Below are 27,910 nucleotides of genomic sequence, written 5' to 3'. Positions count from 1 at the left end.
GCTCTGAGATTTCCCTATTTGTCTGAGCCTCATTCAGAAGCCGCTCCCACCATGCTGCAAATCGCTACTGAATGAACAATGGCGCGGAAACTGAAAGCTGCAACTTTCACCTTGCGTCTTATTAGGCAAATCTGCATTGTGCGTCACCCTGATGGACAATGATGGCTGTCCAATCAGAGAAGGAGAGAAGGCTGGGTCCACCCTCAGCATAGACCAATCAGCGCCGGTAGGTGGTCCTTCCGGAGCTAGAAAATTCTGCAAGAGCGGGGTGGAGGTTTTTTTTATATAATTCAACGAAGTCAAAATGGATTCTTGGTACTCCGGTAAGTGCAGAGAACAGTTCCGTCTAACCTCTTGAGTTTCGGTAATTTGCGTGACTTGGCGAGGGTTGGGAACATTTTATTCGGGAGGGGGAAGAAATGAAAAGGTTTTTTTTAAATTTCCGTCTCGAGGCACGATATGTTAAACGGGAAGCCGACCTAACATGATGGGTTGGGAGGGGGCGATTTGTCCCGCCCTATGGAGTTCCTGATTGGTGGAAGGCCTCACTTACCATTGAACGCTGCTCCGAGATTGGTGCTAGAGCCTGTCAATCAGGCTGCACCATAGTTTGGTTGACCTAGCGCGTCGGGTTTGTCGTTTTTTTGCCTTTGCACCCTCCCCCCCCCCCCCCCCCCCCAAAAAAAACTTATTTTTATTAAACTCAACGCGAAGATTTAAAAAAAATCCTTTTGGGAAAGGCGTGGCTTATTCGATTTTTGAAGTTAAAAACAGCCACGATCACGTACTCGCATGTGCGTTTTTAAAGCCTCTTGTATTTTTAAAATGCATAGGTCCGCGTGTGTTTTCTTCAACTTCAAAAAAAAACACGAAAGGTCACGGCCGCTTTCCGTTACTCCGGTTAGCGACTGTTTAAAATAAACCTCCCTCCACCGCCATCCACACGCCGCCTTTTCATGTTATCGAATTGCAATAAAATGGCGGCCGTTTCTCGGCATGGATTATTCCAGGTGCGCGCTCCAGGCCGACGTGCACGCTCCCGGTGGGCGTGCACGTTTTCTGTGTGCACAGCTCTGATACGCACGCACGAAGGATTTCGGGGACAGGGCAATGGACGACAATCATGACGACAGATTGCCCCAGGAGAAACTTTGGGTCCGGCAACATCTTTCACCGAAAGAATGAGACCTCTTTGGGACTACAGTTTTTGCTTTTTGATTAAGAAGGGGAATGCTGTGATCTAGTGAAAGACAGTAGGGGGTTAACTGACGCAAGGTTTCCGGAAGCAAAAGAGTGGCAGTGGGCGCAATAAAGACTGGAGGTTTGCGTACAGATGAGATGGCCTGTACATTGAAATGCAGTTGAGATAACCCAGCAGTGAAGAGGAAGGTCGGTACACGTTGGAGACGGTGGTTGTGAACAGAAGTTGCCAAACTCCGTATAAAGTGCTCCCGTCTGCAGAGTGCTAAGATAAAAGCTGCTGTTTTTCTATGATGTGGTGGACAAAGTTACAAATAACACAATGCCAGGTTATAGTCCAACAGGTTTATTTGAAAGTACAAGCTTCGGAACGCTGCTGCTTCTGTTGTGTAGTAGGACCGTAAGATGCAATTTATAGCAAAAGATTAATGTTATGCAAGTAAAATGACTTATTTCACAAACCTCAATTGTTGTTACTTGCATGACATTAATCTTTCGCAATAAATTGTGTCTTATGGTTCTGCTGCACAACCACCTGAAAGAGGAGCAGTGCTTGGAAAGGTTGTGTTTCCAAATTATCTGGTGTTGTGATTTGTAACGCTGTTTATCAAGTTTCACTTGGAGGCTGGCAGGTGACTGTTAGGAGCAAGAAAAGGTAGTATATTAAAATGACGTGAAAGAAGGCTGGTCACCCAGTCAGAATTTGGTCTGTGTTGAAGTGAACACACTGAACAGCAAACAATGCGTAATAAATTGAAAGAAGTATACATCAGTTGCTTCATTTGGAAGGAGTGGAGCCTTGGATAGTGAGAAGGGAGGAAGTGAAAGTATAATTGTTGCAGTTCTTGTGTCTGCATGAAAAGTGCATACCACATTAGAAGTACAAGTTGGATCCAAGATCTAGTGATAAACTTTATAAATCAAATTGTAATCAAAGGTTGAGAAAAATGACCAAGCGTGTGGAATTTTTAAAATGTTAACTGTTTTCCCTGCACATGTCAGACCTGCTGACTATCTTTAGCTGCTTGTACCAGATTTCCAGTGTCTGTAGTATTTTTGATTTTATGAAACCTGTTTGGAGAAGTTTGGTTTGTTCTTAAAAGTAGAAAAGTTTGAAAGGGAGTTCAAATTTGAGGTGCTCAGATTGTTGTGTGGTTTTGTAGAAAAGCAAGAAGATCACATTTCCAGTGGAAGTACTTGTATTTTATGATTGGGGTGCCCCATAGTGCTTTGCAGTGAACTGTTTTAAAAATGCACTCACTGTAAAATGGCATCCAACTTGCACACCAAGCTCCCACAAACATGATGATAACATAACTAAAATATAGTTGAGTCAATTGAGGGATAGATATTGATCAGAACACTCTCTCGGGATCTTGTACATTCAAGAGAGGTTGGATGCGACCTTGGTTCGATGTCACGTTGAAAGATGGAACCTCTGACAGTGCAAATCTACCTGCATTTTGTTTGAGTGGCAGTCTTAATTTTTGCTTTCAATCCTTGGAGTGGGCTTGAACTTTCAATCTGACTTGAGTGCCATGTCAGATTGTGCAAATTGAGCTGTCACTGATGTGTTAGTCAGGAGATGAGGACATTTAAGATAGCAGATTGTGACATGTCTGAGAAGCTGGAAAAGTTTGATTTAATTACATATTCAAGTGGATTGGATAACTATTTAAAGGGAAAAACTCTTAGTGTGCCACTGGGGAAATAGGGAAGTCAAATTAATCGGAGCACTTTTCTGAAGATTTAGCATGGGTGGAACGGGTGGGTAGAGTTAAAGGTATGACAGTCCTACTATACCATATGGCTGCTCTCTTAGAAGGATGCAACTGATAGAGCTTTAACCCAAAGGCCACTTTGCTTCAAATGAAGAGAGAGAAGTAGTACTTGTTCAATGCAATGTTCTCCAGCATGTGTGCATTTTCCTCTTCATACCTCCTGAACCCTGGGTATCATATTCCTCTTCATGCTTGTAGAATATCTTGGGAACAACGATTGTAATTTATTATAATTAATATTCCTTCTGCTGTGGTGGGATTTGAACCCATTTTCTCATGGCATAAGATTGGATATCTCAATTAATGTTTGTGATAATCCATTTGTCCTGCCAAGCCTATTCTGACCAGCAGAATATTTGTCCTTAGTCAATATAAGCCAATGAAATTGGTTCTGTGATTTTTGTTTTAATATTCTTGACAACTTTTTAAACATAGGACTGTTTCCCTGGTACCTACAAGATTGTCTTCTGCTAGTTCCTGTAACTTTGAATCCCAGCAAGCCTGTCTTAGTCTTGTTCTTCCTTTTGAGATGATGTGGAGGTGTTGGACTGGGGTGGACAAAGTTTAAGTATCACAACAGGTTATCAGACACAGAATTTATGATCCTGCCCCACTAGCTATCTGATGACGGAGCAGCTCTCTGAAAGCTTTACTTCCAAATAAACCTGTTGGACTATAACCTGGTATTGTGATTTTTAACTTCCTCTGAGAGCTTACATAACGATTACAGCATGTTAAGGTGCATTTCTGGTGCTGTTCAACTGTCCTTTCACAGAATCCAAGTTTTCTGCTTTGCAGCAGAGACCATTGTGAAGTTCACAGCTCCTATTGAATTATTCATCTCTTTTCAGAATTTTCATTTCAATTCGAACTGTTTTGGGTGTAGTTAACCAGTATTAACACATCTATTTACTGGGCAAGTGGACCCAGTTTGGATGAATCTTTTCAGAAATGTTTCTGTTTTGATCACTTTGAAGAGATACCTTTTCTATGCTGTTGCTATGCCTGGGGTGGTGACTTCTGTTTGCAAAGACAATAGATGAATTTTGTGATTCTTAATTAGTGAGAAATATTGAGTTTTATTTAAATACTCCTGGTTGTGTTCATTGCAGGGTATGGAACTGGTGATTCTTGGAACACCGGAGCCACTAATTCTCAAGGTAAGGTTTTCCTGGGTTCTTGGTTGCCTGTACCCTCCTTTTTAAATATTTTATGAAGAGATTAACCCTTTTTAGTAATGCAAAAAGTGCATTTAAATGCTAGGTGCTTTTGGTTGGGTAGGACAATGACGTGGATGCATTGATGCAATTAGTTTGCTAATTTGACCCCATGTATTTGTGCATCTTTGCAAGTCACTTTATAACAAAATAGTGAAAATGTAGCACTGTTCTGATAGGGTTACTGTTGTGAATCTCATACATTTAACAAGGTTATTGTCTGCTGAGCAATTTGGAGTGAGAGGCTGTTCTTGATCATACCTGTGATGCCTTTGGGTGTCTGTGATTTGACAAGTGAGGCCACTACATCTTTGCTGTGTTTATACATTTTCCAGTTGATAAATTTAGGGTTGAACAAAATGCTTATGTAAATCTATGTTGCACAGTTTTCACTGATATGCCTCTGTCAAGAGTGAAGGGTGAATGCACCCTTTCAGGTACTTGTCCTTTTAGATTAGATTATATTAGATTACTTACAGTGTGGAAACAGGCCCTTCGGCCCAACAAGTCCACACCGACCCGCCGAAGCGCAACCCACCCATACCCCTACATTTACCCCTTACCTAACACTATGGGCAATTTAGCATGGCCAATTCACCTGACCTGCACATCTTTGGACTGTGGGAGGAAACCGGAGCACCCGGAGGAAACCCACGCAGACACGGGGAGAATGTGCAAACTCCACACAGTCAGTCGCCTGAGGTGGGAATTGAACTCGGGTCCCTGGCGCTGTGAGGCAGCAGTGCTAACCACTGTGCCACCGTGCCGCCCCTGTTACTATATATTCCATAATATATTCTATGAGGCCATCACAACCAATGATTATGCCCAGTGTCTATCATAATTTCAGTATCTGCTCTTGCACACAGCATGGCAATCCAGGTACATAAGAAAGCCTTTTGGATTCAATTAATTGAGGCATAGCCTTTATATGAAGCTCATGTGAATGTGAATTAGGAGCAGGTGAAGGCCATTTGATATCCCAAGCCAGTTTAGACATTTGATGAGAATTGGGTTCAGGCAGTGTTCAAAGTTTGGATGAAGATTTGTAGCTCGGGTGCTCGTTGTTGTGGTTCTGTTCGCCGAGCTGGAAATTTTTGTTGCAAACGTTTCGTCCCCTGTCTAGGTGACATCCTCAGTGCTTGGGAGCCTCCTGTGAAGCGCTTCTGTGGTGTTTCCTCTGGCATTTATAGTGGCCTGTCCCTGCCACTTCCGGTTGTCAGTTTTAGCTGTCCGCTGTAGTGGCTGGTATATTGGGTCCAGGTCGATGTGTTTGTTGATGGAGTTTGTGGATGAGTGCCATGCTTCTAGGAATTCCCTGGCTGTTCTTTGTTTGGCTTGCCCTATAATGGTAATGTTGTCCCAGTCGAATTCATGTTGCTTGTCGTCTGCGTGTGTGGCTACTAAGGATAGCTGGTCGTGGCGTTTCGTGGCTAGTTGATGTTCATGGATGCGGATCGTTAGCTGTCTTCCTGTTTGTCCTATATAGTGTTTTGTGCAGTCCTTGCATGGGATTTTGTACACTACATTAGTTTTGCTCATGCTGGGTATCGGGTCCTTCGTTCTGGTGAGTTGTCTGAGTGGCTGTTGGTTTGTGTGCTAAGTCCTAGTCGTCGCAGTAGTCTGGCTGTCAGTTCTGAAATGCTCCTGATGTATGGTAGGCAGTGTGCTTTGACAGACTCTGGATTAAAGCTTGGAAGTAAACTTGAATTTGTTGTTTCCAGTGGAAGTCTGCTATGGAGTCCTTTGTGGGTGCAATGTTATGCAGTCTTATGGGTTTTTAATTGATTATTTTCCCTTCCAACCTCTGCAATCCTCACTGGAGCAAGTGTCTAGTCTTTTGAGACTGCATTTTATTCTGAAGAAGTGAATGCTATTACGAGGTCTTTCCTTGTCTCCCAATCCCAGAATCTCTCTCTCTCTCTCGCGCTCGCTCTCCTTCTCCTCCCTCTCTTTCTTCCCCCCCCACTTCCTGGCAAGACTGTCTTTTGTTTAATGATCTCTAAATTGCACTCTTAAAATCAATTTTTTTGACATCGCTCTTGATCAACCTCTTGAATACTTTGTCTTATGCCTCTAAAGCATCTTGCAGTATTTGGTAACACCATCCTCGTGTTTACAATTGATCGGAAACTTACTGGGTTGTGTAGTGCTGTGCCGTCCTGACTTAGATTTATATTACAGCTCCTTTACTGCCTCCATATCAAATCCAGGAATTCCCTACCAAAAAGTGTCATGGGTGTACCTTTGTCAGATGAACTGTAGTGTTAAAGAACATGACTTAATAATTAAGGATGGGTAAATGGCCTTGTCATGAACCCTTATCTTCCAAGAAAAAAAATTTGTTATATCAATGAACTTTTCAGACAGCAATAAATAAATTGAAGTTGCCACCTTCACAAGTTTCCAAAACTTCAAAACAAGTTGAAATGAGATGACATTAGCCAATCTGTACTAAGACCATTCTTTGTAATACCACTGGGGCTTCGTTCTGTTTTGTTTTGTTACAAGGAGACTTAGATCCTTGCAACTTTAGTGACTGTTTTCTATGATTTTTGATTTAAAGGAATCAAATAATTTATTGCCTGTTCTAAAAGACATCTTTTGAGATCAGGCCTTTTTCCATAGGGTAAGGGGAGTCCAAAACTAGAGAACATAGGTTTTAAGGTGAGAAGGGGAGCCTTAAAGGACACGAGCAGTAACCTTTTTCATGAAGAGGGTGGTGTGTGTATAGAATGAGCTGCTGGAGAAAGTGATGGAGGCTGATGCAATTAAAAAGGCATCTGGGTGGGTATATGAATCAGAAGGGTCAAATTGGGATGTTGTTGTGATACTTATGCCTATCCAATAAGTATGAAATTGTTAAATGCAGCTCATTTCCTAGAAAATGGCTATATGTTGCAAAATATCCTACCAACATTTGACTTTGGGATATGCACATTTAATAAAGTTTAAGGTTTCTACATGTTCTAAATCTTTCTGTTCCTTTCAGAATATGATGGCTATGATTACAGTTACACCCAGGATACTATACCCAGTTCTGCAACAAATTATGGCTACAATTCCGGCAATAAGTCTTGGGAGGTCCCTAAAAATACAGCGACGGACACCATCATTGCCAAAATTAACAAGCGTTTGGACATGCTTTCTCAACTCGAGACGGAGAACCAGGTGCAAGACTCTTACCAGGACAACAGGTATTTGCTGAAAATTCAGTGCTAAACAGGAAGAGCAGCAGTTCAATTCTTTCAAGGCGTTGCACAAAGACAACACCTTTCCTCTGTGTATCTGTGTGTTTAGTGATGAGTTTCAATTGTCATTGCATAAATCTTAACATTCAAAATACAGTCTTCAACAAGAGTATTTGCTTTACATGCTTCAAATTCACTGTTTGCTTTTTCAGTTTCTACCGTACCAATTATCTTTCAATAGTATTACTTGTTTCCTAAGTGTGGGTTATTTGCTAATTGAGTTCGTGAATGTAAGTTTCAGAGAAACTTCCTGGAAAGGGATGGTGATGTCTAAATCGGCTGCTTTCTGATTGACACCTTCATGATCGTGTTACGTTGGCAGGTTTTGAATTGGGGGAATCAAAGCTTGCGGCTAAAATTATTCTGATGTTTGGTACTTTGGTTTAAAAATGGCAGCTTTAACCAAGTGCATGTCTATTTTAGAAAATTAGCAATCCAGTACCTGAATCGGTCAACCTACTTTGATTTGCAAAATAACTAATCTCTGAATTGTGAACCTAGTCAATTTAGTACCAATGTTGCTATCCTTCCATACTAATTGTGTAGCTCCAAACGTTTGTTCAACTTCATTGCTTTTTTTGAAATGCATGTGATGTGGGATACAGCTTAAGTGAAGGACAAGTAACAATTAGCGAAGCTTGGTGTTTTGAAGTTTGTGGGAGAAATTAAAGTTTAGAAAAGTCCTGTTGTCAAGAAGCTGGGTAAATTGATATTTAAATACAGAATTTTGTTGTGAAACTTGACATTGTCATGTCAATCCATATATGAAATAGCTCTGTTATAATCTAGTATTGGCAGCATTAGTTTGATGGATTAAACTGACCTCCCTGCAGTAGGGAAGAGGAAGAGATTGCTACAATAATTTTGGTCTTAATGTAACCTATTTGCAACATGGCTAAGGGCAATGGTCATGCATACACTCATCCAATCACTTAGCTGAATGGTCAAAAAAGTAATTGTATTAAATGTGCTAAGGTGGACTGATGATTATTTCAATAGTTTGAAAATTCTCCTTAAGTATTGTTTTGCAGAATTGTCGCCCATCAGTTTTCATGGAAGTGAGCTTTTCCAAAACCTTGAATTTAACTTCATCATCTGTAGTGGTTAATGCTAGGTTGTGAGGTGATTTGTTCCCAAGATGCTATGATGTGTCTAGCTCCTCTTTAAGTTGGTGATTTAACCATCCCATTAAGGATGGGAGTTTTGAATCTTTGACAGCGTGGTGGACAGGAAGACTTGATCCTAACTGCTTGCAAACTTGGCAGCTGCTGTACTGTGCACACCACTTGAGTCTCTTTTTTGCCATGTGTTGTATGTGCTGATATATGCTGGTGTGTTTGTAGTTTCTTTTACACATACAGATAGGTTATTCAAAACCAAGCTTGTTTAGTACTCTGTAAACACCATTTTCTCGTCAGTAAGTTGTTCAGAGTAAGATGCTACGTTTCAATTAGTAAAATTAATTACACTCTGATATTCCATTAAAGCTGGATTTGAATGCACTCTCTAGATTGGCAATGTAGATAGGGCTTGCTTTAGCAGGGTATCTACAATAAAATGTGCTTGGTGGCATAGACGGTGTAGCATGGTGGAAAAATCCCCATCGTTCCTGCTGGCTGTAAGGATGAGATCTGGTTCTCAAAGGTATCGTGTCCAGTGATGTCAGGTAAATGATATAAGCATAAGAGCCTATAAGCCAAACAATTGTTTTGTCATTTTAAGGTTGCCATTGAGTTCATAGTCTTTAACTCCTCCCCCCACCCAACCCTTCCCATCCACAAGTAAAAGTTAACATGGCATACAACTTTAAAATGGCTAAAATCCAAATATTGGTGGATTTTTCCATTCTGCTGTTTACCATATTGCAACATGTTTTGAGTGGCAGTGTGCTCCAAGAAGAGTAATTGCACAGCCAAAGCTATGGAACATGGACCATTACTTAAGTATATTGTATTTGTTAACCCATGCTGTGCGATTATCAGTTACATTTTTCAGTGACCCATTTTTCTGCTATTTTAATTAGCAGTTTAGTAAATGCAATACTAGTGTTTTGATAGAGGCTGACCATTTCAGCCAATACTTATTTAATTACTGCAAACCACATAGGTTCTGTAATTAGCTAAAATGTCATTAGCTACAGCTATGTTGTTTAGTTTTTAAGTCTGCTATCACTTCTTGGCAGACTTATACCATGGTACTTTCCAGCTACTGACCAGATTCCTTGCTTGCTGTGCGACTCTTTCAGGTTTACACCTTACGAGTCCTACGACTCCGGGTCTTCACTGAATGACCGTGATCTGTACAGATCTGGCTACGGTTACAGTGAATATGGGCCTGATTATAACGATTCCTATGGAGGTCGCTATGACCACTACGACAGCTCCTACGGGACCCGCAGAGATCAGTTCCAGAACAGAGCACGTGACCCATATGGCCCTGCTAACCAGTGGGGCCAGAACTGGTCTAGAGACCGGCCTCCATATAACAGACCCAATCGGAACGACCCCTTCATGTCACCTGCAAGTTCCGGGCGAATGTCTGCACGCTGGAATGAGCTGTCGATGGGAGGCAGGGGCCCCAACGCCGCCACCGCCTCCTCCACCAGGAACCTCCCTTCGCTCTTCTCCCCAAACATTATCCCCATGGACCTGTTCAGAGTTCAGGGATCGGGAAGACCGTTAGGAGGTGCCAGACAGCGAAGGAGAGACAGGACTCGAACCAGAGGCGTAAGTACCTTTTTAAATACTTTTTATTTTATCCAGTAATTAATAGGTAAAATGAGGGACTCTGAAAATTTCATTTGTTCATTGAGGGACTTTTTTTTTAGTTTAAGGGCACAACTTTTAATTTTTTTTTGAAGTGGACCAATGTGAACTTCCACTGCCTTGTCCAAAGAAAAATCCATTTTTCGTGTGCAGTGTTTCAACTAGTGCAGAACTGAAAGTGCTTAAACAGAAGAATCCTCTAGCATATCTATAACCCGAGCTGTATCATGCCTTTTTAAAGTCAGGTTATGAGAATTGCATTTGGTTAGTTAAGTCTTGAGAACCATCTTTGGTGAGCAGTACCAATTTCCACATCCATCCTTCTATTTAAATCAGTCATAAATCATTCCTACTTCACTGTAGGGTATTTGCACGCAGATGTTGTTAAACTGAATGTATGATTTATTGAACATGTTTGTGGTTTCTTCATAGATTGCAGCATGAACATTAAGGTTTTAGTGTTAAAATGAGTATTGAGTCTCACTTAGCTTTATAAATTCTATGCTGTTTAATGCTGTATTAAATTTGTATGTTAGTGTGATATTAGTCTCCTGTAGCTGATGCAAAATGTGCTTCATGTTTTTGAATTTCACTTTATTTCCAGCCTGGAATTGGCAAGTGCTTGCAAATCTAACATTAAATGTTTAAACTAGGGATAGTACTGCACTGTTAAATGTAACTTTACACATTAAACAGTGGGATGCATTATCTGCCTTAGTGTACAGTACGATTTGGGAATTTATTTACAGTAGATGCAGTTTAACTTGGAAAATTCAAGGGATCTTGCAGTTTTGAAACAAAATGATGCAAATCCAAAATTGATTCTTGCAGTGTAAATATTCAACATATTTCTATAATCTGTCTCCACTGCAGTGATCCTGTATAAAATCTTAACTTTTGTGATGTTTAAAAGATACTTTGACTTAAAATGACTACCCTGGGTTTTTTCTTTTGGAGTTCACCCCACAAACCAATCAGAATGCAATGAGTTTTTTAGTAAGGAAATTGAGTCTGTGTTCCAGATGTGATTTTTACCAACCTTTTGATAGTGCCCAAATTACCTTTTTGAATTTGCTCATTGTTATGTATTCCAATTTTTAAAAATTAGCCTGTGGATGCTTGCATTAGTTGTCAACTGTACACTGAAAAGCAGGCAAACCTGCTTTTCTTTAATGTTGTCCATATTAATACTTTCAAACATTTTCCCAACTGTAGATTTAAAAATGGGGATATTATGGTTGATATTTTCTTTGACTGGAAATGTTAAGTCTGTTCCCCTTTCCACAGATGCTGTAAAATCTGCTCAGTATTCCCATTTTTTTTTTTTTGTTTTATCAGATTTGAAGCACCTACAGTGTTTTGCTCTTGATATTTTCCAAACCTTTGGAAAATATCAATAAATTTATTTTTTGGAGCTATTCTGAGCCTGGATTCTCCTGAATTGAAATGAAGTCCGGGCCTGAATTTCATAACTTTCCCAGTATGTTCCCTTTTTAATTCTTAAATTCTGTTTTTACCTTTTGTCAGTTTGTTTACTATAGTATGTGGATTCAGCTAGGACCCTTTGTTTCAATGTTACTTTAACATTCTGAAAAATGAAAGTCCTTTGGTTTTTAAAAAAAAACTAATACCTTTTTAAGCATTCTACTGTTTGTTTTGCGATTCTTCCCCACTTCTTTTCTGATCAAAATCTTCAGGAAATGTGACTGATGCTGAGGCAATTCCATAATCTTTGATATATCACTTGTCTTTCTGTGGACCAATCCTGCTTTGCAAGTTTGGCTTATGTTTGTTTCTAGGTATGCAATTAGTCCATATGAGTTGACGTAAAACAAATGCAATTCAGTACATTACGTTGCTTTACTTTTTGTTTACAGGATTTGTGCATTAAGTGAAATAAGGGAATGTTCTTTCTGCTGAGTGTGATTCAAACTATATTCATGAAGGGTATTAACTTATCAGGAAACGTTGCTAAAGAGAGATCTGGAGTCTTTAAGTATTTTTCATCTTGTATTCTTCAGGCTTTCTTCTGGTTTTCACTGAAGAAAGGACTTTGGAGCCAGCCAATCTGTGCTGCATCTCCCTGGCAATGTCCTGACTAATCAAAGTAGATTAGTGGTTAACTGGTCATGCTGTATCTCCATGTCAACTGTTGTCCAAGTCAGCATCCTCTTGGCATGCTGTGTAGATTGTTGTTTCCTTTTTAGAATGAGTCTCAATCCAGATGAGTGCACAATGATAAGCTTGACTTTGTGTCTGTTTTTAGCAATAAGTTTGCTAAGTGAAATCATATATTAAGTGCCAAGGGAAAGGATATTGTGATGTAGAATTGACAAGCTGTTTGATTTGCTAAATCAATATTTAATACTGAACAATTCAGTTTGTTCAATATAGTAAGTGGATTCAGCTGGGACCCTTTGGCTTCAATGTTACTTAAACATTTCTGAAAAATGAAAGTGTCCTCTTTTAAAAGAAAGCTAATGCCTTTTTAATAGTAAAGCAACAATTTATGCTCTCCAAGATTTTGCTTACTGTTTTCTCCTTTCTCCCTTCCATGGTCGTCAGCCGACTTGAGCAGAGGTTGGGCATTATTACTGACACTTCAGACTACCAGTGGTTACCACATACTAGAATAATGACATTGCTTGTGTGTTGCATTTGGTCACAGATGATTGTGTATCTGATCTGGTGGCAAAAGTAGTTATGTGATCTCCTTGAAAAGAAGTGTGCCATCTTTGACACTCTCATGATGAGGAGAATGGCACTCTCCTCATCATGAGTTCTAGAATGCTTTGTGTGTGCGTGAAGTGTATTGCATCATTTTCTGTTCTCTCAACTTGATTCCCAAGTTGTTTGGTTAGTACCAGTCACAGAAAATCATAGCATGTCTTGCAGAAAAGTTAGGTTTTAATTTTGAAATAATTTTGAAATGTGAAATTGGGTCAGTATTGTACAGTCCAACTGTTGTCCAGCATTCAGTTGATCAGGAAGTGTTCTTTGTCTTTTTTAAAACATTGGGGCAACAAATAATCAGGTCAAACCTAGCTAGCTGTGGAACGTTCTGTGTGTTGTCCGGAGTGTCAAGTTAGGGTATATCCTAAATCATTAAATGGTAAACAAAAATTGTTCTGGACTCCACAAATAACTCGTTTAAGTCCAGAGTGTTAATAATTGGAATATTTGAAGATCACTTATGCATATCATGCAAGCACGCCGAGATTGATTCAACACCATGTATAAAAATATTTTAAATGCTCTTTGTGTATAAAGAATGTGAATTGATCTCTCTTTGATCATTAACAGATGAAGAAAGTGACTGCAGGCTTTGGCAGGAAGAGAAAGCTTTCCACAGCCAGTACCGATGAACCAGAGAACAAACAAGCAAAATCCGAAGATCCTAATGGATCTGATCCAGGTATGCATCAAATTCTTTCATTCCTGCAACCTGTCTTTTTGCCATGTTAAAGTACAAGTGATGTTCCCTCTCTTTTTCATGAGACTATCTGTCTCCTGCATTTTAAATTTTAATCTTGAATAATCCTCTATAAGAACTACATTTCCTTCAGCAAGATATTGATAATCTATACTGATACAGGTGCATGCTGAAACTTGACATTTAGCTACTAAGTTTTGTTCAGATATCCAGTAAAGTTTTACTCCAGAATTAAGGTCAGGTTCAAGTCAACAATTGGACTACAAACTACCAGAATGGGAGCTAAGGCCAATTTTCCTCTTGACTTCTAAGTAGTACCCTGTGCTTGGCATGCATCTCAATACAGAGTGAAAATGGGATTGACTTGAGCAATCCTGTGCTGTCCCATGATCTATCCAGAATGGGTTTCATAGTGTCTAAGAACTGTTATGCTGCAGAAGGAAGTTACTCTGCTCATCATGTCTATATTGGCTGTGTATGTGCGTTGTGTAGTGCTGCTCTTCCTCTCCCTTGCAAGTTCATCCTTTTCAGATAAGTCGATTGAATCAGATTAAATCTGCTCCACAACATCTTTCAGGTTGCATTCCATTCCAGGTTCTAACCACTTTGTTACTGGACTATCTGTTGAAATGTCTTCAACACAACATCCGAAATATAGTTATTCTGTGACACACTGAAACTGCACTCTACAAAATGTTGAAAGAGAATAGTCACTATGTAACTTATATATTGTTAACTGTTTTGTACCTACACTTGTTCAAATGACTGCTCCATGAAGTGCATAGTGCAATAATTTTATCTGAGTGGTAGCATTCTTAAAATGACTCTTAATTTCAGGAGAAGATGATGGTGGTGAATCTGGAGATGCTGCTGGAGATGCTGCTGGGGATGGTGGTGTAAGTAGTTGTTTGCTGACTGCTGACCATTGAGTATTTGCTAATAAAGCCAGAGCTCAATCATTTGAGAGACTGACTGAAGAACCTTTTGTGTTCTGCATGAATGTTACTGGTTTATTTGGTTTAGTATGAAGGAGCTTAACTTCTGCGGCTGTTTAATTGTATGGGATTGATTCTATTTTGTTATCCTAATGAGGGGAAGAGAGAAGTGGGTAATTTATATTGTAAGCGACAATGTCCACATGAAATTTGATAAATTCTTGGCAAGTAATCAACTATTAAAATTCTGCATGATGTAACCTGGCCTTTTTTGGTTGAGATTTTCAGTTATAGTCTTACTGACTGTCAACGTCTGATGTGGATTTTGACCCTTCATAGTGTTCTCTGGGAAACAGTGCAACTCTATTATCAGTCAAGTCTCCGCAGTCCAGATTGACTTTTTCTGTGAATCCTGCAGGAAACAGTTGGCAGGTTTCATATGTAAAACTAAGACTGAAGTGGAGAAATCCTTTTTTATTTTTTCCCCCCCCCATTTTAAGCCAGTCCCAGCCTCTGGAGACATGTTCGGGAGACTTGAAGTTACTGAGAAACTAGGCCAATTTTAATATAAATATGGATGAGTAGAGTTAAACATTCATATACCATTAATGCTAGAAATCAATCCAGCTCTTCCACAAGTCGTCTTAAAGAAATGAAAGCCCAATTTATTGATTTAATTTGCTTCCTTTTACCAGAAAAAAAGGAACTTGTACCAGATTTCTAAACTAGAAGAAAAACATTTATAACAAATGTATATGCTATATTAAATGGTGAAAGGATTATTAATTAACATGCAAATGTAAACTGCATCCCCATTAAATCCAAATGAGTGCACAATGATTCATAAATAGGATTTGGAAAATAGTTTTGCAGAGGAACATAGTTTGTGGATCAGGAGCCAAAAATGTGTGGGTGGAGTAAGGTGATATTCTCAGTTTGTTGGTCTTAAAAGGTCACCTTTACACAAACAAAAAAAGCTAATGTGTGGTGCTTTTTGAGGAGTGGGACTAGAACGAGATACTGACCTGTCTTGTTGACTTTTTAAGAGCTCTGGGTGAAACTGCTCACATCTCAGTTCTGTGACAAGCTGCCAAGGAAAAGCATGTTTTGCAACACATACCTGGTGTCAATGTCTCAAGTGTCAAATCCGGCATCTCCCAAAAGTTAGATGACCTTGTGTTGCCAATAAGTAAAGGCAACACAGTATCAGTTTGGACGTGTAAAAGCAAACAGCTATTCTCCAAACGCAGTGTCCAAACTCTCATTTTTATCCCCTAAAGTATATTTCCATGTGAAATAAATATTCTTACGAGTCACTCTTTTTTTTTCTCGGAGTTTGGATTAGATTTTCTGCTATTATCTGCCTGTAAAACTAATTGTTACTTCAAGTATGTTTTGTTGGAAAGACTTGCTGAAAGTTCTATTTTCAGTCACTGTCACTGTAGCAATCAATACTGTTACTAAGTTGGATTGTCCAATGCATCACAACATGGGACTTCTAACTTATTGCAACTGAATGTAACATGCAAAAATATTTCTTGGAGCATGTTTATAATGTTGCCTTAATGCATGTGTTTTTATTTTCCCAGACTGGTGAAGGCAAAGAGGGTGAGGACAAGAAACCAAAACGCTGTAAGATCACATTTTAGTTAGTGTAATTCTCTGCATGAATCCATGTACTCAGCGGAGGAAGGGAGTTCATTAAGTTTCTCGTGGTTTTTTCTGTTGATCTGTCTTGTCACTTTCTCTGCAAGGTTATGTTGGTTTGATTGATTCACATTTTTGGCTTTCTTGGCAAAGTGAATTTGCTAAAAGGTTAAATTGACATTCTGTAAATGCTAATTAGCTGCTAACTGTCTAATTTTGTAACGCTGGATAGTTTAACACACTAACTCAGTTGAAATGTGATACAAGTAGGTTGTCCCTGTTTTAAAGTGTGGACCTTATGTAGGCAGAGTGGGGAAAGAGACTGAAGTGCAAGCAAATTGTTAATAGCTGATTCCACTTTAAGCAATGAGCTATTTTATCAGTAGAGGTTATACACTTTGTCTAGAATTTGTTTTAATCCGTGTTAAACTCTAGCTATTAAACTGTACTTCAACTGAGCTTGGATCTTCCTGTTGCCAATGCCTTTTTGAACAAAGTACTGTGTAGTTTTTAAAAGGATGGTACTTTTTTTTATATAAGGAATAATGGTTGTTGATTTTTGGCTGAATTGAGCATTAAGCTAGCCTGGAGCATTGTTTTCTTTAGAGCATTAAGACAATGCTGTTTTCTGGGTCTGTAGATTGTGAAGGAATAAAGACTGCTTTAGTAGAGTGTGCTTTTCCTATCTGATATGGGAGTTGAGAGTTACTGACTGTGTCTCTATAGGATTCACGACCAAGACACTTCCTATCAGATCGCATGGATTGCTTGGAGTGGCAATTGATGGAGAGGAATTTGTGCGTACAAAATTTTCTGATTCAGTATGTGGATGTAGCTACTAGAGAAGGTGCAAAACTTGACCTATTCTTGGGAAATAAGGCAGGGCAGGTGACTGAGCTGGTAGTGGGGGAGCACTTTAGGGCCAGCGTAAAATTAATGATGCAAAGGATAGACCAGATCTAAAAGTTGACGTTCTAAACTGGAGAAAGGCCAATTTTGACTGTATTAGGCAAGAACATTTTAAAGCTGATTGGGGCAGATGTTCGCAGGTAAAGGAGCAGCTGGAAAATGGGAAGCCTTCAGAAATGAGATAACGAGAATCCAGAGAAAGTATATTCTTGTTAGTGTGAAATGAAAGATTGGTAGGTATAGGGAATGCTGGATGACTAAAGAAATTGAGGGTTTGGTTAAGAAAAAGAAGGAAGCATATGTCAGGTATAGACAGGATAGATAGTGAATCTTTGGAGTATACTTAAGAGGGAAATCAGAAGGGCAAAAAGGCGACATGAAATGGCTTTGGCAAATAGAATTAAGGAGAATCCAAAGAGTTTTTACAAATACATTTAAGGACAAAAGGGTAACTAGGGAGAGGATAGGGCCCCTCAAAGATCAGTAAGGCGGCCTTTGTGGAGCCACAGAAAATGGGGGCGATAGTAAATAAGTATTTTGTATCAGTATTTACTGTGGAAAAGAATATGGAAGACATAGACTGTAGGGAAATAGATGCTGACATCTTGCAAAATATCCATATTACAGAGGAGGAAGTGCTGGATGTCTTGAAACTGGTAAAGGTGGATAAATCCCCAGGATCTGATCAGGTGTACCCTAGAACTCTGTGGTAAGCTAGAGAAGTGATTGCTGGGCCTCTTGTTGAGATATTTGTATCATCGATTGTCACAGGTGAGGTGCTGGAAGACTGGAGATTGGCTAACGTGCCACTGTTTAAGAAGGGTAATAAGGACAAGCCAGGGAACTGTAGACCAGTGAGCCTGACATCGGTGGTGGGCATGTTGGAGGGAATCCTGAGGAACAGGATGTACGTGTATTTGGAAAGACAAAGACTGATTCGGGATAGTCAACATGGCTTTGTGTGTGAGAAATCATGTCTCTCAAACTTGATTGAGTTTTTTGAGGAAGTAACAAAGAGGATTGATGAGGGCAGAGCGGTAGATGTGATCTATATGGACTTCAGTAAGGTGTTTGACAAGGTTCCCCATGGGAGGCTGATTAGCAAGGTTAGATCTCATGGAATACAGGGAGAACTAGCCATTTGGATACAGAACTGGCTCAAAGGTAGAAGACTGGGTGGTGGTGGAGGCTTGTTTTTCAGACTGGAGGCCTGTGACCAGTGGAGTGCCACAAGGATCGGTGCTGGGTCCTCTACTTATTGTCACTTACTTAAATGATTTGAATGCAAGCATAACAGGTACATTTAGTAAGTTTGCAGATGACATCAAAATTGGAGGTGTAGTGGATAACTAAGAGGGTTACCTCCAGATTACAACAGGATCTGGACCAGATGGGCTGAGAAGTGGCAGATGGAGTTTAATTCAGATAAATGCAAGGAGCTGCATTTTGGGAAAGCAAATCTTAGCAGGACTTATATACTTAATGGTAAGGTCCTAGGGAGTGTTGCTGAACAAAGAGACCTTGGAGTGCAGGTTCATAGCTCCTTGAAAGTGGAGTTGCAGGGAGATAGGATAGTGAAGAAGGTATTTGGTATGCTTTCCTTTATCGGTCAGAGTATTGAGTATAGGGGTTGGGAGGTCATGTTGTGGCTGTACAGGACATTGGTTAGGACACTGCTGGAATATTGCGTGCAATTCTGGTCTCCTTCCTTTTGGAAAGATGTGAGATTTGAAAGGATTCAGAAAAGACTTAGAAGGATGTTGCCAGGGTTGGACCCAGGGAAATAGTAAGGAAAGAGATCAATCTGAGACTGGTACACTTGGGAAAAGTAGTGTGTTAAACAGTCAGGAACAAAGCAGAGAACGCAGTAGGTCTGATAAATTAAACTCCATTTATTTTAATGCAAGAGGCTTAACAGGGAAGGCATATGAACTCAGCATGGTTTGGAACATGGAACTGGGATCATAGCAATTAGAGACATGGCTCAGATGGACAGGACTGGCAGCTTAAGTTTCCAGGAAATAGATACTACAGGAAGGAGAGAAAAGGATTGAGAGAAGGGGGAGTAGTGTTTTTGATTCCGGATAGCATTATGGCTGTACTTGAGGATATTCCTGGGAATGTCCAGGGAAGTTATTTGGGTGGAACTGAGAAATAGGAAAGGGATGATCACCCTATTGGGATTGTCAGACTATCTAATTGTCAGCTAGAAATTGAGAAACAAATTTTGTAAGGAGATCTGTTATCAGGAAGAATAATAGGGTCATTCTGGTAGGGGATTTGAACTTGCCAGACATGGACTGGGACTGCCATAGTGTTAAGGGTTTAGGTGGAGAGGAATTTTTAGTGTACAAAGTTTGGTTTCAGTATGTGGATGTACCTACTGGAGAAGCTGAAAAACTTGACCGACTCTTGGGAAATAAAGTAGGGCAGTGGGGGAGCACTTTGGGACCAGCAACCATAATTAAATTTTAAAATAGAGATAGAAAAGGATAGACCGGATCTAAAAGTTCTAAATAGGACGAAGGCCAATTTTGATGGTATTAGACAAAAACTTTCAAGTTGATTTGGGGACAGTTGGAAAATGAGAAGCCTTCAAAAATGAGAACAAGAGTCCAGAGACAGTATATTCCTGTTGAGGTGAAAAGCAAGGCTGGTAGGTGTAGGGAATGTGGATAAATAGAGAAATTGATGTTTTGTTAAGAAAAAGTAAGTATAGATAGCAGAGATCGAGTGAAAGCTTAAGTATACTCCTACTGCCTTTACACTGCGAGAGGAATCAGGAGGGCAAAAAGGGGACATTATAGCTTTGGCAAACAGGGTTAAGGAGAATCTAAAAGGGTGTTTACAAATACATTAAGAACAAAAGGGTAACGAAGGAGACAAGAGGGCCTCTCAAAGATCAGCAAGGCAGCCTATGTGTGGAACTGCAGGAGATGGGGGAGATACTGAGCAAGTAGTTTGCACCAGTGTTTGCTGTCGAGAAGGACATGGAAGATGTAGAATGTGGGGAAATAGATGATGACATCTTTAAAAATATCCATATTAGAGATGGTGCTGGATGTCTTGAAATGCAAAATTGATAAATCCCCAGGACCTGATCAGGTGTACCCTAGAACTCTGGGAAGTTAGGGAAGTGATTGCTGGGCCCCTTGCTGAGATTTGCATCATCGATAGTCAGAGGTGAGGTGCTGGAAGACTGGAGGTTGGCTAAAGTGATGCCATGATTTAAGAAAGGTGGTAAGGACAACCCAAGAAACTATAGACTGGTGAGCCTGATCTTGATGGAGGCAATATTGAGGGACAGGATTTACATGCTTTTGGAAAGGCAAGGACTGATTTAGGGATAGTCAACATGGCTGTGTGTATGGGAAATCATGATTCACTAACTTGACTGAGTTTTTTGAAGTAACAGAAGATTGAGGGCAGAGCAGTGGATGTGATGTATATGGACTTCAGTAAAGTGTTTGGCATAAGTTCCCCACAGTAGAGTGCTTATCACGGTTAGATCATGTGCAATACAGGGAGAATTAGCCACTTGGATACAGAACTGGCTCCAAAGTAAAAGATAGGGTGGAGGGTCAGGAAGCGTTTTAGTCGGGAAGCCTATATGTGCCACAAAGATCAATGCTGGGTCCACTGTATTTTGTCATTTACACAAATGATTTTGATGTAAACATTGAGGTACAGTTAGTAAGTTTGCAGATGACACCAAAATTGGAGGTAACCTTCTTTGTTGTCTACTACTCCCCAATGGTATCTTGTTTAGATGGGCCAACAGGCTGAGGAGTGGTGCTACATTTTGGAAAGGTAAATCTTAGCAGGACTTATATACTTGTAAGATCCTGGGGAATGTTGCTGAATAAAGACCTTGGAAGTGGAGTATATAGGATAATGAAGGTGTTTGGTATGCTTTCCTTTATTGGACAGAGCATTGAGCATAGGAGTTGGGAGGTCATGTTGCGGCTGTACAGGATATTGGTTAGGCCACTTTTGGAATATTGCGTACAGTTCTGGTCTCCCTCCTATAGGAAAGATGTTGTGAAACTTGAAAGGGTTCAGAAAAGTTTTACAAGGATGTTGCCAAGGTGGGAGGATTTGATCTACAGGGAGAGGCTGGGGTTGTTTTCCTTGTAGTGTTGGAGACTTATAGGGGTTTATAAAATCATGATAGGATAAATAGACAAAGTCTTTTCCCTGGGGTGGGGGAGACCAGAACTAGAGGGCATAGGTTTAGGGTGAGAGGGGAAACCTTTTAAAAGGGACCTAAGGGGCAACATTTTCAGAGAGTAGTGTGTGTATGGAATGAGGTGCCAGAGGAAGTGGTGGAGGCTGGTACAATTGCAACATCCTAAAAGGCATCTGGATGGGTATATGAATCGAAGGGTTTGGAGGAATATGGGCCAACTTCTGGCAAATAGGACTAGATAGGGTTGGGATATCTGATTTGGCATGGGTGTGTTAGACAAAAGGGTCTGTTTCCATGCTGCATATATCTGACTGAGTATTATTGAGAATTTACCTTTTTAAACTGTAAACACTAAGGAGCTAGATAGCTACTACCTAATATACTAAAATAGTGATTTTGTTTTAATTAGTTCCAACAATGCAAGAAAAGAAAAAGGCAAATAAACCAAAGAAGAATCGTGACCGTCTTGCAGAAAGGTATGCATTAACAGCATTGTTGCTAGATTTCTTCTATTCTGCTGTTTATATTCCGCAGCTCATTTTTAAAGACTATTATCTTGTGTTACAGGATAATGTATGCCTGCTCAGTTTGTAAGTTCCGAACCTTTGAAGATGAGGATATTTCTTCCCATGTGGATAGCAAGTTCCACAAGGAAACTTTCAAGTTCATTGCGACCAGACTTGACAAGCAGACTGCGGACTTCTTGCATGTATGTATCCATTCTGTTCCTTTTTTTTATTGCTGTTAGTTCAAAATCTTTCTTTTAATTGTATTTTTTCAGCCTGCAATTCATTGCATATCACAGGCAATAGTCTTAAGGTAGCTGTGTGTAAGAATACAGGTTGTTAATATAATCCATTGTTCATACAAACTGTTTAATGTTTGAATCTCTTCCAGGAGTATATCCTAAACAAGATTCAGAAAACTCAGAAGCGCCGGGAGCAAATTGGAGATAAAACTATCTTGAGAAAGCAGCTGATGCAGCAGCAAGACTTACTGCAAGGTATGTTGGACTTAGTGGAAAGCATCCAGTCTGTAATTTGCAGATTTGACATTGCAAATAAGATGGCTTAATCAATGTTTAGCTTTCCAAGCTCAGGGCCTTGCATTTTCATATGACAAGTGTTACTGAAAACTTTATTTCTTTGCCTTTGGATCTTCTTTCACAGAACAGCTATAAAATGTTACTGTTACTGCCATGGAAAAGGCACAAGATTTAGAATGAGAAACCAGGTTAATTCTGTACCTATAGAAAGTAATCTTAAAAATTGGTTCAGTATCTTTTGTTGAACTTTGAATCTCGTTCTGTTGTATTCCATATTAACCAGTTCCACTGGAGGGGTGCTTGGCCTCCACTTTGCAATTTGTACACTGAAATGTGGTCAAAACCTGAGGCTTAGTGAGGAATGGCAGGCAGAACTACGTATCTACTGTTTGGAATCATAGGTTTTCAGACAAGTTATAGGACATGCCTGAGGCAAATGGAACTTTTAACCTGGATCTTTTTGGCCTCGAGGTAGTTACGCAAGGCACTCTGCTTGGGATTGTACCCTAGATAAAATGTTGAATCATTTGGTGGAGAAACAGTGGACAGCAGATCTGAAACTATTTGTTACTCCAGCTCTGAACGGAGACTGCATGGGAACAAGGTTTGAACCAGTATGAATACAGTTCTAATTTAATTGTCTCAGTGTGTCAGGGGTATGTTAAATAGGTCTTGAATGTGGTTTAAGATTGGGTTGAAAAGACAGTTTGAAGCTGAAGATAAATCAATTTTTATCTTGTATTGCAGTTGGAAATTTTCAACACCATGCTGTGGTGCTTTTAAAATCTATGTTCTAGTTCTGCAAACTGGAGCTACAGTTGCAGAAGTGGGCACAACCAATAGCATTTTAGATGGTTAAGATTAGGAACACTGACTTGTGTATTAAAATGTGTACAAGTTGAAAAATGAAAAGACCTAAAGACTGAAGGTCTTTCCAAAAGCAAGCAAACAGACCTGTAGGAATGGAATTCAGACTTTCTTTTTTCAGGGGAAGAAAAACTATTTGGCCCAGACAGACAGAGCAGCAGGCTTAATCGATTACATCAACCACTCGCTACTTCATCCTATGTTAAGTGTTTCCACAATTCTAGAAGTCTGGCATTTTTATCAGATTTTCTGTTTGCCAACAAGTACACTAAATTTAATCTGTAAGCTTTGCTGAGAGTATTTGGATCACCTGTTTTCTCACAAATTGATTTTCCATACCCAGATATGTTTGACATGCTGGTATCAGTAATTTGAGCTTTATTGTTTTGACATTCAGCTGTGTTAAACAACTGCTTAAATATTCACCAATTGTCTCCCCCTCAATGTTACTATTTTATTTAACAGTATTAATTTATTTCCTGAATGATTTAAGTGCATGCTGCTGAGCATAAGCACTGGAGCAGTGTGCCAAGGTTTGGGGATGGGGAGGGAAGAAGGAGGTGGTCACCAGACAACCTGATAAATGACATCAGTTAGAATTCACATGCAAATAAGTTTTATTGATTGTAAATAGAATGCATAATCTCAAAACTGTCATTGTTGCCTTTTTTGAGGAACTCTGTCCCCTCCCCATTTCAATTTTTTTTACTATCAGTTGCTGTATCTAATCCTTTGTAATTGTTCTGTAGATGTTGGTTTGGAACATTTCATGAAGAAAGTGGAGGCAGCACACTGTGTTGCCTGTGATCTGTTTATCCCCATTCAGAATGCTGTCCTTATGCGACATTTGAAATCACCAGATCACGGCTGGAACCGCAGAGTAAGTGCTGTGTAATAAGTGAAGCAGATTTTGAATTGCAGACAGGAGATTGAGGAGGCTAACATTCTCTTGGAGCTGTTTTTTGTACTCTTGTTGGTGACAGCAAGTCTCTTTCCCCTAGCCAGGATTACATTGGATCTCTGTTTTTAGGACTTAGGGATAATTTTTATTAGAATTTTTCCCAGTTTAATTTTTGTAAACTTAGGAAGTCTGTCCAATAACTTTGACCTCTATAGGTTTCTGAAATGGTAGACCAGAAGCAGCATTCTTGGCGGAGGGAGCATTGAGTGGGAGGCACAGTTTAAAGGTAGAAAGGGCAGGGGAATGTTTTCATCCTGAGGGTTGTGGAACCAGAAACCCTCAACATTAATAAGTGTTTAAATTTGGAGCAAGTGTTCGAAAATAAAATGTAGGTGGTTTTTGACTGATATTGATCTCAAGTTCAAACAGAGTGGCATGTGGTCATTGATCTCTAAACTGATCTCAAATGCTCAAGCTTCACTGCTAACTCATAGATGCTGAATAGTAGCAGAATGGGATGTAGTAGAAAAAAGTCGTATACTTCAAATGGCCTGTGAAATAAATAGTTATTTTGTCTAAAGTGTGTATGTATATATTAAAAAAAGTTGAGGTATCCACCATACTTGTCTGATTAGCTAAGCTTTCTTGAGTCCTGAGATATTTTGAAATGCAAGATTTTATCCAAAAAGCAAGGAATCATGAGCTTCATTGATTATCCTTTTACATCTCTTTCCTACCAGGCAATGCTGGAGAAAGCCAAGAAGGGCAGCCTTGTCGTTGCTAGGAGTGTCTTGAATAATCGTAACATAGCAGCAATGCTAGAGAAGTACAAGAAGGTAACTGCTGTCTTCAAGAGTTTTAATTCTGTACAGCAACCTGTTGCATAAAAATCTTTAAAATCTTGGTATTGGTTGGTTAATTCTGGGTTTGAAACAGACATAGCAATATAGTCAACAGAATGTTATCTTGTAAGTTCTGCCTTCGGAATAATCCTCATTTTTCCATTATAGCTAACTAGTGTCCAAATCATCAGAATTCATTTTATCGTATTTTAAGTTTAGCTGGTGACATCTTAGTATCCAGCATCTGTGGGAATGGGAGTGTGCCGATTTTGATCACATAGTAATAGAAGCATCATACAGGGTAGTACACATCACTGTTGTACTTGATTTATTAAGTGCAATTCACTTTAATATAATGCAACTTTGCATAAATAAAACTTACCAGCAGAGAGCGTTCTCACTTGCACTCAACTGACTAGACAGACATTAAGTCATTTTCTCCTCAAATACTGCAAACTGCCACACAACAATTGATTCCATTTTAAGTATATTGTCCATTATAGTAAATTAAACTATAATAATTGCATGATAAACAAACATTATATAAATGTTTATTTCAAGGTTGCTGGCTTAAACAAAAAATCAATTTATAATGAAATGGGATTTTTTAGTATTAGCAAAACAATTTTCACATCAGTAAAATTTTGATGGAATATTAACACGCTGACACCACGTTTGTTGTAACTTTTCAGTGCTTGTTCTTAAAACAATTTTTGAGTCGGAAAGGCCTTCGAGTGAATGAATTTTTCATGGTGGGGAAAGTAGGATGATTTGAGGGTAGCATCTAGGTATTGCTAGCATCTTGCAAGACAAACTCATTTTTCTATGGAAAATAAATTGGATTGCTTTTCAAATGATGGTTCAGATTTTATTGGTCTGAATGGAGGACTTTACATATCAATCCTGACACTGCGGAGATGAGTCATTTTGTTGTAGGAACTGTATTAAAGTTTTACTGCATGTATGTCTTTTTGCAGGGTGAGAACCCATTCACTGATGATCCAGATAAAGATGAGGAGGATGTTGCTGATGCAGCTGCTGAGGGTGGTGATGGTACAAAGGATAGCTCTGTGGATGTTGAGAACAAAGGAGATACTGAAGATACAGGAGACAACATTGTCACTGAACTAAAGCAAGAAATGATCGATCCATCTGAAGAAAATGCAGGGGAAGCAACAGAAGAAGAAACTGGGGAGGGGGAGGCAGAAGAAGAGGCTGGAGGGGAGGAAGAGGCTGGGGAAGAGGCAGAGGCAGCAGTGGAAGAAAGAGAGGAGGCTGAGGGTGAGGCAGGAACTGAGGTGTTCATTGGGGAGACAGCTGAAGACAAGGATCCAGAATTGACAGCAGAAGAGGAAGATGAGATGCTGAAGGGAGATGAAGAACAGTTGGAGTAAACTTGTAGTACAATTTTCTGCAGATATGCAGATGTATAATTCTATCCCATACCAGCTATTGAGGTTTATACTAGTTTAAAAATTTAATTGTTTTTAACTTGCCAGTAGATTTGTGTTCACTTGCTGTATTGCAGTTTCATCCAATATGGCTAAAGCCAAGTCAAATTTACTTCTACATCTGATGTGAATTTTTTTTTAAATAAACTTGGTTCCTGTAATGTGATTAATGTGGTGTTCAATTGATCCCTACTAACTAAGGACTGGCATGAAGTTTGTTTGCAGTAATTGAAGTTTGTGACCTTAACTCAAGGTCTGGCAATCTTTATTCAAAGCTACACAATCCAGATTTGTTCCAGTTGTAAAACTAAGACACTGGGTTTAAAAATCTCTCATTTGGTTTGTGTACAGATGAGGTGTAAATATGTAGCAGGATTTGGGTGACTTAGAATATTTTGTTGTAATAATTTAGCGCTCTCTTGCATGAAATTGGTGAATGGTGCTTTTGAGCATGTTGCTTGTTTTAAAAGTTGATTTTTGTAACTGCAAATGCAAGTCCAGCAATATTTAGTGAAGCAGCTATTGTGAAAATCTAGAAATGCTTCAGGGCAATAATACTGCATTCCTGCAGGGTGTGGGCTGCCTCAAGGTTTCACATTACATTTAACATACAACTGGCAGCCTAATTAATTTTTTTTTAGCATTTGCACCTCCACTGTTTTCAAACCAAATGCAGATCAGTTGGCATGTGATAAAGTACACTTCAGTATTGAGTAACAATTGAAAACAAGTATGGCTTGGCTCAGTGGGAATGCAGTGTGGTTTAGCTTTTGTATGAGCTGCAGGAAGTTGTTTTCATTTATTTTTCCTGTACTGGGTTTATTCCACCCTGCTTTTCTATGCAGCAGCAACCTTTATTTAGGCTATTTAAATGCAATGTACTTTGACTCTACTTCATTGTTTTCAATTTTATACACAACTGTAAATCAGTTTGTAGTGGTGTTAATTAAAACTTCCAATGTAATCCTGTGTTGTGGTTCTTAGTACTACACTTCTGGTGCTGTTCTACCTGTATAGCTACAGGAACAATGAGTACTACCTTTGTATGACTAACAGTACTTGTGGAATACTTAGTTCTGATGCAGCTAAAGGAGGAAGTCTTGTTAATAATGTGCAGCTATAATAAGGTGCAGCTAAGTTTTCTTCAAACTAATTCCTTGAACAAATTCTACTGCACAAAATTTTTAGTTTTTATAGTTTATTTAGATTAAATGGATACACAACCTTCAGTAACATGTACAGCAGTAACAGTTTTGAGGCATCAGCTTCCAGTTTGGTTTATTTAACCTCAATAGTTCAAGAACCAAAAAAGTGGAAAGGTTTGACTCAAATTGGGCTGCGCATACATCTTAGAAGCTTTATCTAAATTTATAAACAACTCCCAAGTACAAATATCAGTAAATACAGTCCTTTACAGCTGTGCACAATCAAGTATACATTTTTAAAAAAATTATAAAAATGCAATGTTTACCTTATT

General features: G+C 39.3%; 1 protein-coding gene across 1 annotated transcript; it reads left to right on the top strand.

Annotated features, from left to right (window-relative positions):
- The first annotated feature begins 218 nt into the window (after nucleotides 1-218).
- Nucleotides 219-27,397, top strand: LOC122552190 (A-kinase anchor protein 8-like). The gene is made up of 13 exons (XM_043694786.2): nucleotides 219-323; nucleotides 4,094-4,141; nucleotides 7,191-7,395; nucleotides 9,695-10,175; nucleotides 13,518-13,629; nucleotides 14,485-14,543; nucleotides 16,172-16,214; nucleotides 21,737-21,803; nucleotides 21,895-22,036; nucleotides 22,225-22,330; nucleotides 23,989-24,119; nucleotides 24,881-24,976; nucleotides 25,960-27,397. Exons 1-13 carry the CDS (start codon nucleotides 305-307, stop codon nucleotides 26,374-26,376), a joined length of 1,926 nt encoding a protein of 641 aa, XP_043550721.1. The 5' UTR covers nucleotides 219-304; the 3' UTR covers nucleotides 26,377-27,397.
- Nucleotides 27,398-27,910: the final 513 nt, after the last annotated feature.

This window comes from Chiloscyllium plagiosum, unplaced genomic scaffold (genome assembly GCF_037043375.1).
Source record: "Chiloscyllium plagiosum isolate Xiang-an unplaced genomic scaffold, Cpla_swu_hap1 HiC_scaffold_45, whole genome shotgun sequence".
Classification (NCBI taxonomy): domain Eukaryota; kingdom Metazoa; phylum Chordata; class Chondrichthyes; order Orectolobiformes; family Hemiscylliidae; genus Chiloscyllium; species Chiloscyllium plagiosum.
Note: the sequence above shows the minus strand (reverse complement) of the source record. Positions and strands in the feature narration are given on the sequence as shown.

Excerpts from the sequence above, each read along its gene's own strand:
- LOC122552190 (XM_043694786.2), top strand. Across the intron at positions 14,544-16,171 it reads ATGCTGCTGGGGATGGTGGT|ACTGGTGAAGGCAAAGAGGG; the intron begins GTAAGTAGTTGT and ends TTATTTTCCCAG. Across the intron at positions 22,037-22,224 it reads AGACTGCGGACTTCTTGCAT|GAGTATATCCTAAACAAGAT; the intron begins GTATGTATCCAT and ends AATCTCTTCCAG.